General features: G+C 35.2%; 1 protein-coding gene across 1 annotated transcript in view; it reads right to left on the bottom strand.

Moving 5' to 3' along the window:
• Positions 1 to 12,166, bottom strand: part of LOC129234622 (protein ABHD11-like) — a 33,154-nt gene extending 20,988 nt beyond the window's left edge. The window contains exons 1-4 of the mRNA XM_054868655.1: positions 12,054 to 12,166; positions 10,200 to 10,285; positions 8,644 to 8,794; positions 5,612 to 5,785 (exon numbers count right to left, since the gene is read on the bottom strand). Of these exons, the coding sequence (XP_054724630.1) occupies positions 5,612 to 5,785; positions 8,644 to 8,794; positions 10,200 to 10,285 (411 nt within the window). The 5' untranslated portion in view covers positions 12,054 to 12,166. The remainder of the gene's footprint in view (positions 1 to 5,611; positions 5,786 to 8,643; positions 8,795 to 10,199; positions 10,286 to 12,053) is intronic.
• Positions 12,167 to 15,355: the final 3,189 nt, after the last annotated feature.

The raw sequence follows: 15,355 nt of genomic DNA, 5'->3' as shown, positions 1-15,355 counted from the left end.
AGACCGAGCTTTCTCATTCTTGCTGATGAAGAAAATTGGTTCATAGATGTACACTCCTGTTTGTGAAAATTGCAACACCATGAAGGAAGCATCATAGTTGAATGAAATTTAATACACAGTTCAGTGGTAATGGTACAAATAAATAATTACATTTTCAAACCAAACAAACAATAAAAAGAGATAGAAATTAGTATTTTGTGTGGCCACCACGCGCCGCGATAAGAGCTGCTACACGACTCGGCATGGAGTGAAACAAAGTTCGAATATCTGCATGTGGAAGAGTATTCCATATTGTTTGTATGCGCAACCAATGTTGGTCTGTTGAAGCAACAGGAGAGGATCACGAGCGAGACGCCGCCCCACGAAATCCCACACATGTTCAGTTGGTGACATATCCGGGGAATATGCAGGCCAAGGAAGAAGCTGTACTTGCTGCGAATCAAGTTAATATTTGACAGTCCTGGCGACATGTGGACGGGCATTATCCTGCTGGAATACAGCCCCTGGCAATCCTTGCAGGAAAGAAATAACTTGGGGCTGTAAAACTTCATTTATGTATCGGGTACTGTTTAAATTGCCCACAATTCGTAGCAACTGTTATCGTCCATGATATGCTTCGGCACCCCAGACCATAACTTCGGGTGTGGCGACATAACGTCACTGTGGCGTTCGATAATGTACTGCGAAATGTGCCGTTCAACGGCATAGCTCCTGACACGAATTTGGCCATCATGGTGCCACAAATTGAAGCGGGATTCGTCAGAAAAGACGATCTGCTGCCAATCAGCATGCCAGCTCCTATGCACATTGGCCTATTGTAGCCACAGGCGCGATGGTTTTGCATGAGAGGAATCCTGTATAAAAGAATCCTTGCGCGCAGCCCACGCTGCAGCAGACGTCTCCGCATTGATGAAACACACAATGAAACATCTGTACCTGCTGACCACTGTGCTGCCAACTATCTAGAAGAAGATGTGCGGTCCATCAGTGCCATACGCACCAGGTGTCTTTCATCGCGAGCTGACGTCACATTTCGGGATTCACTCCTTGGATTTCCGAGCTGTCCGACCCTCGTCCGTCATGATTGTGCTGCTGTTACGCTGCACACGAGCGGCTACTGCACAATAAGACAATCCAGATGCACGAAGGCTAACGATTCTGCCCCGTTCAAACTCCAAAATTTGCTCAAATTTCGCTTTCTTTCGTCAAAGAGGCATAGTAAAGATTCAGTTAACGTTTACTCTAGCATATAACCACCGATAATCATACACGCCTCGCTCGCAACAGCCGTCTATTTATAATCGGTTCGATCCGCCGTTCAGAGGGCGCTGCTCAGCATACACATGCGCCTCCGGTCTGCAATTTTAATCATTTGCATATCATGCCCTACTTTACATTTCCTGCAATTTTCAGCTAACTCGCGTAAGTCCTTCGTGGCGTTGCAGTAATTTTCACAAACAGGAGTGTATCATGTGACTGATGTGGGGGCTTGGCGAAAACTTTGGCAGCATGGTTGCTAGATGGCGGCATTATCTATAGTTTGGCACTCGACATTTATTTTAGAACGGAATCGATTTTCATCAGTTTTTTTCTTCCTCCTTTCCCCAGTGCAGAGATTGAACTGGTTCTCTTTCAGTTATGAATATTTTTGACATCAGTAATTCGTTTTAGATAACAGTTTTCAGTAACTTTTATTTCATTTGGAACTGATCATTTTAAGTGTAATTTTATGTGTTGACTAAATGTATTCGCCGAAAACATGTTGAAAAAAATTGCCGTCTATATTATGCTGAAACAAATTGCCGTCTATATTATGCTGAAACATACTGCCTATGCTGCAGTTCTTGCAATAGTGAAAGAAATTAGGGGGTACTACGTTTCTAACAGATGCTGAAGGAATTTAGAATTTCAAAAATTTGCTGTCTGCGGAAGTTGTCCATCATAAGCGATATTAGATAGTAGCCAATTTAGAAATCCGTCACGATAGTAAACTAAACACTGAATTATTTTCCCACTTCACTTTCTTAAATCAATATGATAGCAATAAGTTGTTTTCTTCAAAACGAGTTTGGTGCTTCAAACTGTCTAAATAACGTCAATACATTATTAAACAGATATCACCACAAATAAATAGGGATCAAATTTGACAATCTCGGAAATTTTAAAATTTCACCGTAGAAATACGAATTGTTTAAAGGCAGTATGTGTACGTAAAATAGAGAATTAAAAATCAAGCTTGTTTTTAGTTCAAAAGGGGAGTCTTTCAAATTGGCTGGAAAAAATTGTCGCCAACATTAAGAGTAACTTTCTAATACTTAAAAACCTTTTCAAAGTGCATTTCACTTCTCTGAGGATAAAAATACTTCCAGAAGCTATCAAAACAGTGTATAAAATCTATTCCTATGTGTTTCACTGATATAACTTTAATATTTAATAAAAATAGTTATAAACTTCATAGCGAAACACGTCTCGAAAGAGAAAAGACAAAAATAGACGAAAGAGAAAGAAATTAAACAAAATGCAATATTAATAATGCTGCGTACTTGTGAAAGCTAATCCTTTTACATATTTTTCTTTGCAAGGAAATGCACACCAATAGTGAACCATTTTTCTTGCATTTGGGTGTTCTGAATAAGAAATTAAACTTAGCACTTGGGAAACATGATTTGGAAACGATATGGAAGACGTCGTCTGCTACGATCAACCCCCGCCGTTGCTAGGGTACACACCAGTCACACTTTTTGGTTTGTGAGCAGCAAAAAGGTTGCCATGACTCGGTCTACTCTTATTATTAGTCTATTATTTCAACAAATAAGATGTGATATGCAATTATTAAGCATGGAATTAACCTACGTTATTATATTATTTATTACCTACGTTAACTAAATAGCATTGTAATTGTTTGAATTGTTGTTTCATTCTTCGCTTATGTACTTGTATTTGTAAACATTCCTTTGCACCAAACTAATTTAGTTTATTCTATTTATGCACAAATTACAAAAAAAAAAAAGAAAAAAAAATTGAATTCTGAAATTTTGAATTCAAATTATGTGTTTCGCAATCACGAGTTGCAACAGGACTCTACCAATTGGAGTTATTGTTTCTAGAAACGGCTCCTGTACCCTAAGCCTGCTCCTCCTCCTGGGCGGTTACGTGTGTATAGTTGTGTGTATGCGTAGACTTGTGTGTACGCTCGTAGGCGTGCGTGCATGTGTGTGAAGGCATGTGTGTGAAGACATGTGTGTATGTGTGTGTGTGAAGGCGTGTGTGAGCGTGTGTGTGTAGGACATGGACGCCACCGACCAGGAGAAGCGGGATCTGTGGGACAGTGCTCAGGACCCGAAGAACCGCGCCTGCAGAGGCCCCTGGTCCAAGCTGAAAAAGGAACCGGACATCAAAGACGGTCAAGTGAGAACAATAAGCAATCGTGATTGCTCAAAAATAAATAAATAAATAAATCCGCATTTGTTTCAACTTGGTACATTGTCATAGGTTTGAGTTTCAAGACAGGAATATTCTCTAAGAAAAGAACTACTATCAATGACAGGAAAAACATTAAAAGAATGTCTGCAGTTAAAAAAAATAAGAAAAATAGGTATTCAAGATTGTTATGATGACAATAAATGTTGCATATTGCTACCGGGCTGTAAATCGATCATTGGTAAAACATCGGAATCTGCCGATGGACAAAAGACACTTGCCGAAGCATAGCAAAGGTTAGTAGTACGAAAGAACAATGAGCTCGAGCCCAAGTAGTTGAGGCCCAATTATTTTGTTGTAAGTTTCACCTACTATGATGGCACAAAAATGAATGTGACAAGGTGTTTATTGAAGAGGTTATCGGAAATATGGAAAAGATTTTACAACATTCTAACTCAATTTTTTTTTATAACTGAGAAAAAAAAAGAAAAAAAAATGTTGTGTAAAACACTGAGTATGTGGTATAAAAGATTGCTTTGAAATAATACAAAAGCTTCAAATGACATCGCTAATGCGAAATGAGCATGTAGATGATCTAGCAATTGAATCGATGAGTCTGAACACCACTGATCTCCTTTGTTAAAAATCCTGGAGATGTCCGGTTTTTGGACTGACCGATTTTATTGTAAAAGATTTTTAATGAGGTTGATACTAATTAAGAGAAATAGTGTTTGTTTTGCTTCTTGAGAAGCTATTATTCTATTAAGTATACTACTAGGAAAAACCTTGAAAGAAAAACAAAGTCACCGGTATGAAACGCATTTCTAATATAGCATCATGGCAAGTTCATCTCAGATATTTTTCATTACATATACATTATAATAAATTTTACCGTCAGAAATGTTCCCTTCCCTGTACAATTTATACTCCAGATCCGTACAGTCGAACTCGAATATAATGAGAGCGAACGGAACACGGTATTTCTTTATCTTGCTGTGTGTTTTTCCTTCTGTACAGTACAAAAGAAGTTGGTTAATTTTCTTCGAAATCTCTTACTGTGTTTTTCTTATTGTATAACTGTTATCCAGAAATACTCATGGTCCGAAAAACATCGTCATTTACTTCGAAATAGTTTGACTTCAAAATAGTTTAAAGTTTTTCAGCGCATTAAACGCCGATGAGTATGATGGGGTTCGCTGAGCTTCTAACTCTTCACATTAATTTGTCCTTATCATCGCCACTTTTTAAAAATTCTTTAAGTCTACATGAGCTTGAGTTAGAGCTACAGTATTCTCGGCAGTGATAACTTTGGCCTAAACTTCTATACTTTCGAATTTTTCTCTACTCTACAAATAAAACTAATGACTGTCATCATTTATTTTCAGGATTTGGTTCATCACTAAATTTAGATTGACATCGGAATGCTAAAGAAATTTTCTAAGAAAATTTAAGCTCAGCTGGAAGTCGATAGAAATTTTATGAATCACACAAAAAAATTGCTGCAATTGCTCGAACCTTGCCGCAAGCTATGCTCAAGTAGATTGGAATACTACTTTGCGACATTTCTACATCACAGCCGATCACGTGAGCGAGAATATCGATCTCGCAAGCTGACGAGCTGACGAGCTTGGAATGACCGCCCTGGATTTAGCTAGAAAATCGGATGATTTTGTTCGAACAATGTTAAGGCTGTGGAAGTACTTAAAGCAAGCAATATTTATATGATTGACTGACGAGCTTGGAATGGCCGCCCAGGTTCTTGTAAAATCGGGACTCGTTATAAGCGAGTTTGACTGTAGTTGGAAAAGAAATACTTGAGGAAACTCCACCTTGGTGTTTTAGGGGATTTATCGAAAGAAAAGGTGGTTTTTGAAACTAATTTACACTACATTAGCATTATTTTTCTCATTATTAAAAAGTAAAAAAAAATATATATATATTTCAATGTGTGTGTGTGTGTGTGTGAGAGAGAGAGAGAGAGAGAGAGAACCTCGTTTTTTCCAACTACTTCCCCCCCACTGCCGCAGCAGGGCATCAGTCTTATCTACCTGGCAGCTACAGACTAATCCCCTTGCTATTCTCGAGCTTCAATATTTGAGAGTTTGTGTTTTCTTTTCGCCACCGTAATTTATTGCAACATAAAATAATACAGTAACGACAGTAGCAACCAACAAGAACGGATTGTACTCACGTAATTGAGTGCTGTATGAATTGCAATTTTCCCTCCCAGACTATGTCCTATAATGACGGCCGTTTCCTCACCAATGGTGTCCAACAAGTGGATGACGTCCTCTGTCATAGCGGCCACGCTAGTTTCACCATCCCAAGGACTGTCGCCATGGTTGCGTAAGTCTGCTCTGCACACCTGAAGTATTAAAGACATTCATCGGACATTAAATCACAAATAAATACTCAACACACTTTTTAAAACGAGTAAGTAATCTCATGCGAGTACAGTCTGACCACCGATGAGATGGAAAGGCAAATATCCGGTGTACAGGTGGAAATGGAAGCATCTACTAGTTTTTAGAGAGTCAGCTTTCGCAGATGTACGTTGTTGTTGTTGTCGAGTGCCAGCTAGGCCGGCAATTTGGAGTGCGCTGCTTCACTTTTCTCATTGAGGAAAGATAAAATGGAGGGAGGGGAGACTTTCATTTATGAAACCAAGACCCCAAGTCACGTGATAGATTTTAAAGCAAAGCATTGGAAGAAATCGGGTTTCTTTCGCTTGTTTCACGCAAAACGTGCCAACCATTCGTCGTTGTTGAGTCACGTGACTTGTAATCTATGGATCAGTGTTTGCTAAGCCAATGATTGGACTTGTTCCCTCCATTTTGATTCCTGCTTTAAGACTTTTCTTACTGTACCGTAATTTGGTGTGAAGTCTGATTTTTCTACAGTACATACATGTCATAAGTAGCTGTTTATAGGGTAGGCAACCATTCACAGCGCAACTCATTTACACAAAGGACAAGGACAGGAGAGAGAAAGTAGATTCATGCCCAAGCCGGGATTCAAACCCGGAACCTTGAAATCGCAGTCAGACTTCTCTGACCACTAGAAAAGGAGGCCGGCAGATGTATGTTAGCCTCTTAATTAAGCAGAGTCACATTGAAATTAATGGAGCACGAAATTCAATCAAATCAAATTTTTACTTTTACCCCTCAGTCAGACAGACTCGGCTTAACTGCACGCTTGCCAATTCCATATCATCCATGAGCAGACGATATGTCTATCTTTTTGTTTTTAATTTATTTATTTTATTCATTTATTATTTTTTTCAGGACCGTGGTGGCCTGATCGATAAGGCATTGGACTTGGGGCCGGAGGGTCTCGGGCTCGATCCTCGCTGGTCGAAGATCCACCTTCGTCATTAATGGTGACTGGGCGACGTTAAATATGCTCGTGGTCACAATGTCCTCCAAGTGAAACGATACCTCTCGGGATGTCAGACCAGAAAGTTATTCGGCTCCTGGCCTGGTTCTAAATTCTCGAACTGTTAATAGATGGCACCACCATCTATTGTGTTGTCTTCTGAAGGCAAGGCGCCTGGCACGCAGTCCTTCATAGTTTGAAGGCCCTTTGATAGTGATAGTTGATAGTTGATCTTTTTAAAATTTTTATTTTAGTATATTTCACAGGAGGGGAATTTGCCGCTTTTGTAACTCGTCAAAAGGTATTTAGGTACAGTATCTATTATAGCCTTTAAAAAAATCGCATATGTGTAAGAATAAGTGCATAAAAATCAATATCGTTGACGTTTTTGGTCAGTTATGTAGAGGAATGGGGGATGCATGCCAACATTTTTCTCATTTCTTTACTTGAACAAAAGTACTCTCAATTTCAGGAGCAAAAAGTCCTCTTGATTGAATAGCCTTTCTTTTGTGTCATGAAATTTTTTGAGCTTTTTCTAAAAGTATTTCTATACTTGATGGTAGTTTTAAAGAAATGTCTTCAATTGTTCATATATGTCCCCCTCAGAAAGCAAACTTCTTTGAAAATGAAACATTTACATAGAAACCAATGACCTTGAGGGATTAGTAACTTATGCTGTGTCAATTTGAGTTGTACAGCAAGTGTCGATAAGAAAATATTTTTTCAGAAATACATAACCTTGGTCAAAGTAGAATTTTAAAGTTTCATAGCATGTTCTGACCACTGCATTGGCAAGAAAAAACTCTTAAAACTACAGAATACAAGGAATATTTTATCATATAAAGATTATTCTTATCATATCTATATATTTTAAGCTTTATACTTTTTAAGGGATAAGATAATGTAGGGGAATGTGCGCCAAAGTGAAATAGTTAAGATGGCTTAGCATTTTCAAAATGAACAAATTGAAATTTCGTTTAGAAAATTACAGTACCTAACGAAAAATATTAATCGATTTTTTTTAATATAAAACTTGCTTTAAAACGTTATTTTTAAAATTTTTGGCCTAAAAAGTTGTGCTTTCAAAAAAAAAGGGGAAAATTTTCACTTTTTTTGCATAGGGTAGAGTGAAAAATGAAATATCTTTCTTTCTAATGAAATCTTTTCTATTTGATTGTAAAACTTATTTTTGATCAAATAAATGCATGAATAAATGAATGAAACAATTTACTAATAAATGAGTAAATAATTTATATATGAGGAAAAATAAATGAGTGAATAAAATAGGGAATGAATAAAAAAAAGTGAATGAAGGAATAAATAAGTTAATTATTGAATGAAGGAATTTAATAAAAAATAATCAATAAATGACTACGTAAGTAATTTAGTAAATGATTGAAAGAGTAAACGAGATGAAAACTATTTCCCTTTACCCCATCCACTTTGCCCCGCATGCTCTTAATTAGCTGTTAAAATACATATAAATAAGCTTAATATTAAACAAATAAACGCCGCACTCAATATTAGTAGATCTAAATTAATATTTTGAATGTTAATAACAAAAACTTTAACGTTTAATAATAACAAAAATAACTTCGAACTTACAACAAAATATTACAATTTGAGAATCAATTTTTTAAATGGGTTGAGATATCATATGCTTTGATCTTCTGAGGTAATTTTTTTCTGACTGGAATAAATTACATGTGTTACTACATAGTTCAAGTATTATCAGATAGGTGGCATTGAAAGCAGGATAAATATTTCACCATTTTACTTTGTCCCACATTCCCCTACCTGTAAATCGCTTATTAATAACACTATATTAGGGAATCTGATTTTTCCTACCCTTCTTCCAGTACTGAAAGCTAGAACTTCATAGGTTCCATCCCAGTGACTCTTCATCGCTCCTAAACCATGAAGTAAGACAATAGGCGCTTTGTTGCTTCGATTATCAGTTTTATGAACACATTCATAGTCCAGATCCACAGGTGTTATTCTAGATATGAAAATTTAAATCAACAAGAGTTCGAAAATGAAATAATAATAATAATAAACCTGATTTACGTTCAGGTCTTATGAAAATTTTAATTACTGAGAGTGCTATTCTCGTAGAGACTTTTTACTGGAAGATATTTAATTCATATTAAAGATGTACTTGAAATGATTGAATTTTTAACACTTCCCTTTCTGATTATAGCTTTCTTAAAAATGAAATAAATTTGAATATAAAATATCTATTTAGGAGTTTCACAGGTTATCTAGAAATTTATTTAGTCAAATCATCCTGTTTTATAAAACTGAAATCTTAACTTGAAATGTAAAGATTCCAGGAATTTGATTTAAAGATTCGTACTGCCGTGATGACGGTAGTATCTACAAAATTAGTTTTTGAGATATTTGATGAAACATGCTTTTCGATTTCCTAAAAAAAAAAAAAAACACCAGTAAAATGTTAGAATTTGATGCTCTTTTCTGGTTTTATTTTCAGCGGAAACCAAACAAGCAAGTTTGTACAATAAAGTTTAAGCAAAAAATGAAACCAAAAAGTTAATAGATATTTGACGTTTACCTGTTATTAAAAATTAAATAGAGTTTACAGAAATTTTTTGCAGAACCTAAAACATTTTTTTTTCTTGAAGTGATGTCAATAAAATAATCTACGTAGAATGTCTGCAATATCTACGAAGAATGTCTAATGTTATTTGTGCCAAAAATCTAGTTTTTGGTGATCATCTGCTCAATCTATTAAATGTGGTATGGGCCTGATTAAGGCCTGGTCCCATGGTTACATGGACCTGGGCACCAAATATCGAAACTTTTTTTCCTTTCCCCATTTTTAATTTGATTTTAACACAATCACATTTCAACCATACATATCTGTATTTATGTGCGATTAGGACAGAGGTGCCCCCCCCCACAATGGCAAAGGCACAACCCCCTAAATTTCGAGAAGGCCCCCGAAGCAAGAGCCCCCCCAAAAATGAAAAATATCCCTTAAAACACTCCCCTAAAAATTTCAATGGTTCAGTCTGCGCTATGACCCCAACTAGGTGGGCACCCCTGATTAGGATGCAATATGTAGGTATGAATGTTTGATTCTCAGCACACAACAACTTAGAAAATATGCATATTTTTTTTGCGTGGGAGGGAGGGGGGCTGTCGAGCTACCAGCTGTCATTTTTCAAGTTAAGATGAGTCGCTAGAGCAACAATCAAGTAATTTCCACAGCTGTAAATACTACAAATTACGTTACTTTCAAAAACGCTGATAGTTAATTTTTTATAAATTTTTCCCACATCATTCAAAAAAAAAAAAAAAGTAGTTTCTATACATAAAAGCATAAATGTACGATTTGATGCTTGATTTAGTTCTTATGTCAAACTTTATGTATGTATACTAACTTGGAATTCTTGATAGGAACTGCAAATGCATACTGAAGTGATAATATGGAAACACAAATTAGAGCAGGATAAAACGTTCTCGCCATCTGGAAGATAATTCCAAAAAAAAAAAAAAAAAAAAGAATATATTTTAAGTGAATTAATAAATTGAGGTATCAGTTAATTTAGATTAAGTTTTTTTTATATCAATGACAATATCGACATTTCAGCTAATTTTCGGGGCTTAGGGTTACACAAACGTAACTACACCCACTTTCAGTTACAGTTACGTTTGTGTGACCCTAAGCCCCCGTTTTATTTTTAATGTTTTTATATTTCATCGAACTTAGAAAAAGAGTGGTGAAAGGACGGAGTTTCAATTGCTGTTTTTCGATTAGCAACAGCATAGGGGGAGAAATTGCAATATTTTGCGGTTCCCTAAATTTTCCATAATTACTTTTCAGTACTATCCGATTGCAATCCCATTCTGAAATTTTACCTCACATAAACTACATTAGTAAGCAAAAAAAAAAAAAAAAAAAAAAAAAAAATTGAGATTTTTGAAAAATGCACTTGTGAAAATATTCAAGGTCAAATAATGTTTTTCATGACTATGAAATATTACTGTCGCAAAACCTTGTCAAGTGTAGTATCATATGAAAGCCTATTCAGAGACCTTTAAAATGACTCCTAGTAAATTTCTAGTCGAGATAGAAAATTGAGAAACTTCAATTCTTGCCACTTTTTGAGCACTTTGGGCGGCGACACAGAAAAAGCTAACGGTAAGAAAAAATCTTTAATTTTTTTTATCAATATATAGCCTGTAAATTTTATTAAATATCTTACCATAAATTTGGAAGGAGCATTTTTTCGTTGATTTGACGAGGAACGACTTAGTAGCAACACATCAATGCAGTTTTGCGTGCGTGTGTATGTGCGTGTATGGGGGGGGGGGGAGTAGAGGATTAATTTCCAGCAAAGTAAATTCCTGACACCAGTGTTCTTATTAAATGGAAACACAAAGTTCTAGTTCCGTGTTAACGCTCTGTTACAAATATTTATTTCAAATGGGGGGGGGGGGGGGTACTTACAGCAAATGAATCGATATTTACAATTTCTTGTTCAACACGAACTCGTTGGCTGTCGGAAATGCATTGTTTTTTGAAACAAAGAGATCTTATTTTTACTTACAAAGTAGTCGCTATTTGAAAACCGACATAAATCGAACGGTTTCAGGGCCCGTTTATAAAAGAAATAGAGAGGCCCGGGAGTGGGAGTTTCAATAGTCACCGTTTGCATTACTACTTGCAGATAACGAATACCTCCTTTGTACTCTCCCGCTTTGTACGTGGTAAGGAGCAGGGCCAAAATTCTACCTGCTATGATCAACTTGTTTTTCCCATTTTTTGAGAATTTTCTTATCGTGGCGTGAAAATACTGTAGAATGCTGGCTTCACGAAGTTCTTCCTGATACATATGCAATGTTGTTATTCTATTTATAGTGATCATTGTAAACTGACCTTTTAAGCGAAACAGGGAAAGTAGCGACCGGATGGAGAATGATTTTAATGTTTTTAGTCGTCACTTTTTTTTTTTACTTTTTCGCCACGTGGCCAGTGACGATTGCTAATTTTGACCTTTACTTTCCCTCTCTCTTTACCCGAAAATACTTTACAGAGTTCATTATTGTGTGAAAGAGAGGAGGGACTTGGTACCCATAGCAACTGCCAACCCTTTTATAGCTACGGTTAGATGGAAAACTTATTCTGCGGAATATGATTTTAAGCCGAATCTTCAGCGATTTTGAAATTTCAGAAACAAATAACAGCAGCTTTTGATTTTAATCAAATATATTAAATCGAAATTTGTACTTACCTCACGAATAGTTTAGGATTCACACACCCGTTTATAAAAGTAAACTTTGGCAAAGTTAGAGCTTTTCATTATCTTAAACTGCTCGGGTTGTCATTTGGCTGATTAGATAGTATTGTAAGTTTTGTTCTGGTTTTTATGATGTGACAAGAATTTTGTTGAAATAAAATCAGCTTAACAATCGAAACGAGTTTTGTACACTAAAAAACAATCTCGTTATCTCTAAAGAAAAAAATGGGATAAGATGAAAAATATTTGATATATGTTTATCTTCTATATATATATATATAAAAATGGATGCATGTTCGTGGGTATGTGGGTATGTGTGTATGTTCCTTATACAAATCCACAGTTTTCGTCGGATTTCTTCCAAATTTGGCACAAAGGTAAATTGTCGCTCAGGAATTCATATAGGCGGGTTTTCGGAATTTTAAAAAGACCCAAAGAGGTCTAATTTCATATTTTGAGTCATAAAATTGTTCTTTTCTGCACGAACTAATTTTTGTATAGTTATGAATTTAGTCTAACTGAGAAGTCCGTAAAAAACTGCCCTAGATGAAGTTTCTTCAAAGATTAACTTTAATCGTTAAGTTTTTGAACCTTGGTTCAAACCAAATGAAAATGGTTGTCAGCATATAACCACCAGGAGCTATTTCAAATGCAATCAACACAAAACGTATCCTGAACGATGCCCGTTAATGCGGCTTAGCGATGAGCGTTAAAGCATGTTTGGCGAGAAAGCCGTAGATATAAGAAATGATGCTGTACATCGTTTCTTGAACTGCGGCCTACGAAGCCCAAGGGGTCCATTGATGCTACTCATGGTTCTACTTAATTTGAATGCTACCGTTAAATTATAATTTTTAAACATTGTGTAATTATAAAATCCACAACAGTAAGGGTTGCGTGCAATTTTTGATCAGTGTTTTTCCCATTAATAGCAGAGAAAGTACAAACATGAATAAGGTAATAATATTGCATTCAATATTGCCGTACAATCTTCGACTGTTTCAGCATTAGAATACTTTTATTAAAACCTCATCCATTTCATTCTTGCAACAGAAATTTAATTTAATGTTCTATGATCCTTATGGAACCAATTTGTAATGTATAAATTTTCTTTATACTATTCCTTGATTTACGTCGAATCTTTAAGTAATTCTGTTCAACTATAACCGATAACCTAATTCGGTTTAATAGAAGTCGCTCCAGGCTGTCAAAAAACTGAAGTAAAAGTACTAATAAAACAAATAAATTGCAAAATAATCATAGTAATGCATAAAAGCGCATTCGGAATTTATCTTTTAAAGGGGAGGGATGTGGTCAAGGCTTTCCCTACATGTATCTATATATATATATATATATATATATATATATATATATATATATATATATATATATATATATATATATATATATATATATATATATATATATATATATATATATATATATATATATATATATATAAATGGATGTATGTTTGTGTGTGTATGTTCCTTCTATAAATCCACAGTTTTCGTCAGATTTCTTCCAAATTTGGCACAAAGGTAAATTGTTAATTAGGAAATTATATTGGCGGGTTTTTGGAATTTTATAAAGACCCAAGGTGGTCTAAATTCATATTTTGTGTCATAAAATTGCTCTTTTGTACACGAACGAATTCGTGTATAGTTATGAATTTAGTCTAAATGAAAAGCCCGTAAAAAACTGCCCTAGATGAAGTTTCTTCAAAGATTAATTACTATCGTTAAATTCAGAAACTTTGATTCAATGGTTTGCAACTTATAACTACCAGGAAATATTTTAAATGAAATGAAAACTAAAGTTATTCTCAAAGCTGGCCGTTAATGTCGACTCGCGATAAGCGTAAAGCATGTTTGGCAAGAAAACCGAACAAAATCAAAGTGCTGCTGTTTAGCGTTTTTTTCCTGCAGAGCAGGAATGCATTGCGGTCTCTGACAGTTCTACTTACTTTGCATGCTTTCTTTTGGTATTTCCGTTGCAGTAATGGTAGAACGAAGTTATAGATCAGTATTTCCTACATGACCAGCCCAGAAAATACCAAAATCAGCTCGGTATCAATAATACATTCATTATTCATATACAAGCTTCAACTCTTCAACAATTTAACGTTGGATGGTCCTCAAAACCAATATGCATATGTTCTTTATACTATTCTGATTTACGTCGGATCTTTACCTAATTCGGTTCAACTAGGTTTAATCGCTGAATGCTAACAAAGAAAAAGAGTAAAAAATACAAATTTCGCAAAAAAATTGCAAAATAATTATATTTGTGCGTAGGAATTTGTAGCGTATCTGGAATTTGTTTTCCAATGGGGAGGGAGGGGATGGTTATAACGTTTACTACATGCACATAAACTACCCTACTAAGATTACCAATGCGTGCTAAAATTAAAGGTTGTGCACCTTTTTTACCCGCAAAACGACACGGAAATATAATTCGGCGGACTTCATACAGTTTGGGAAGGTTGGAGTTTTAAGTTTGGAAAAAATGCAAATAAATATTAATTTAAATTTAAACTGTTTTAAACTGCAAAAAATTGGTAATATGAATGGAAAATTATCACTGTAATAGCTTAAACTCTCTTTAACAGAATAGGGATAAGGTGAAATACTTTGTATCTCATGTGTAACCATAATGGACGATTAAGTGCTGTAAATGTATTTGAGATGTAACTATTTTCGATATAGATAGCTTTATATGTTACTTGCTTAAGGTTGGTTTCACTCACAAATGAAATTCTTCTTGCTGCTGGGAGGGGGACTAAGAACAATAATCAGGAGAAAGCTTTGAATTAAATGTATAGATTAGAAAAATTTGAATCATTTAAGTTTTAAATTTTTAAACTACGTTTCGAAGCGTGAAATACATTTCGTTTGCTTTTAAGCTGTGGATAAGGAGAACAAAATATGCAAAAAGATTCTGTAAAATGCAAACAAAAGATTTGTCTGTTATCCAGAGTTAAGTACAAACAAGACATTTATTTTTCAAAAAATTTCATGGGCTGCAAATAATTAAAAAACAAAATCTAACACTGATAGTGATCAAAATGCGCACGCTTACTTCTTTCTCTATAACGCAGTTTAATCGAAGGTTTTTAAATAGTGGGTTCAATAAGTTCACGTGCACCCATTCCCATTTTTAATGTTTTACATAACTTAAAATAATGACTGTAATGTAGTCAGTGGACCCACTCCCACTTCTCATAACGACTGTGACAATATAAATTAAAATTTTGATGTTCCCAAAAGAATACTCTATCTAAAGCAACAAACTTA

This window comes from Uloborus diversus, chromosome 1 (genome assembly GCF_026930045.1).
Source record: "Uloborus diversus isolate 005 chromosome 1, Udiv.v.3.1, whole genome shotgun sequence".
NCBI classification, from domain to species: domain Eukaryota; kingdom Metazoa; phylum Arthropoda; class Arachnida; order Araneae; family Uloboridae; genus Uloborus; species Uloborus diversus.
This window is presented reverse-complemented; position numbering and strand designations above follow the sequence as displayed.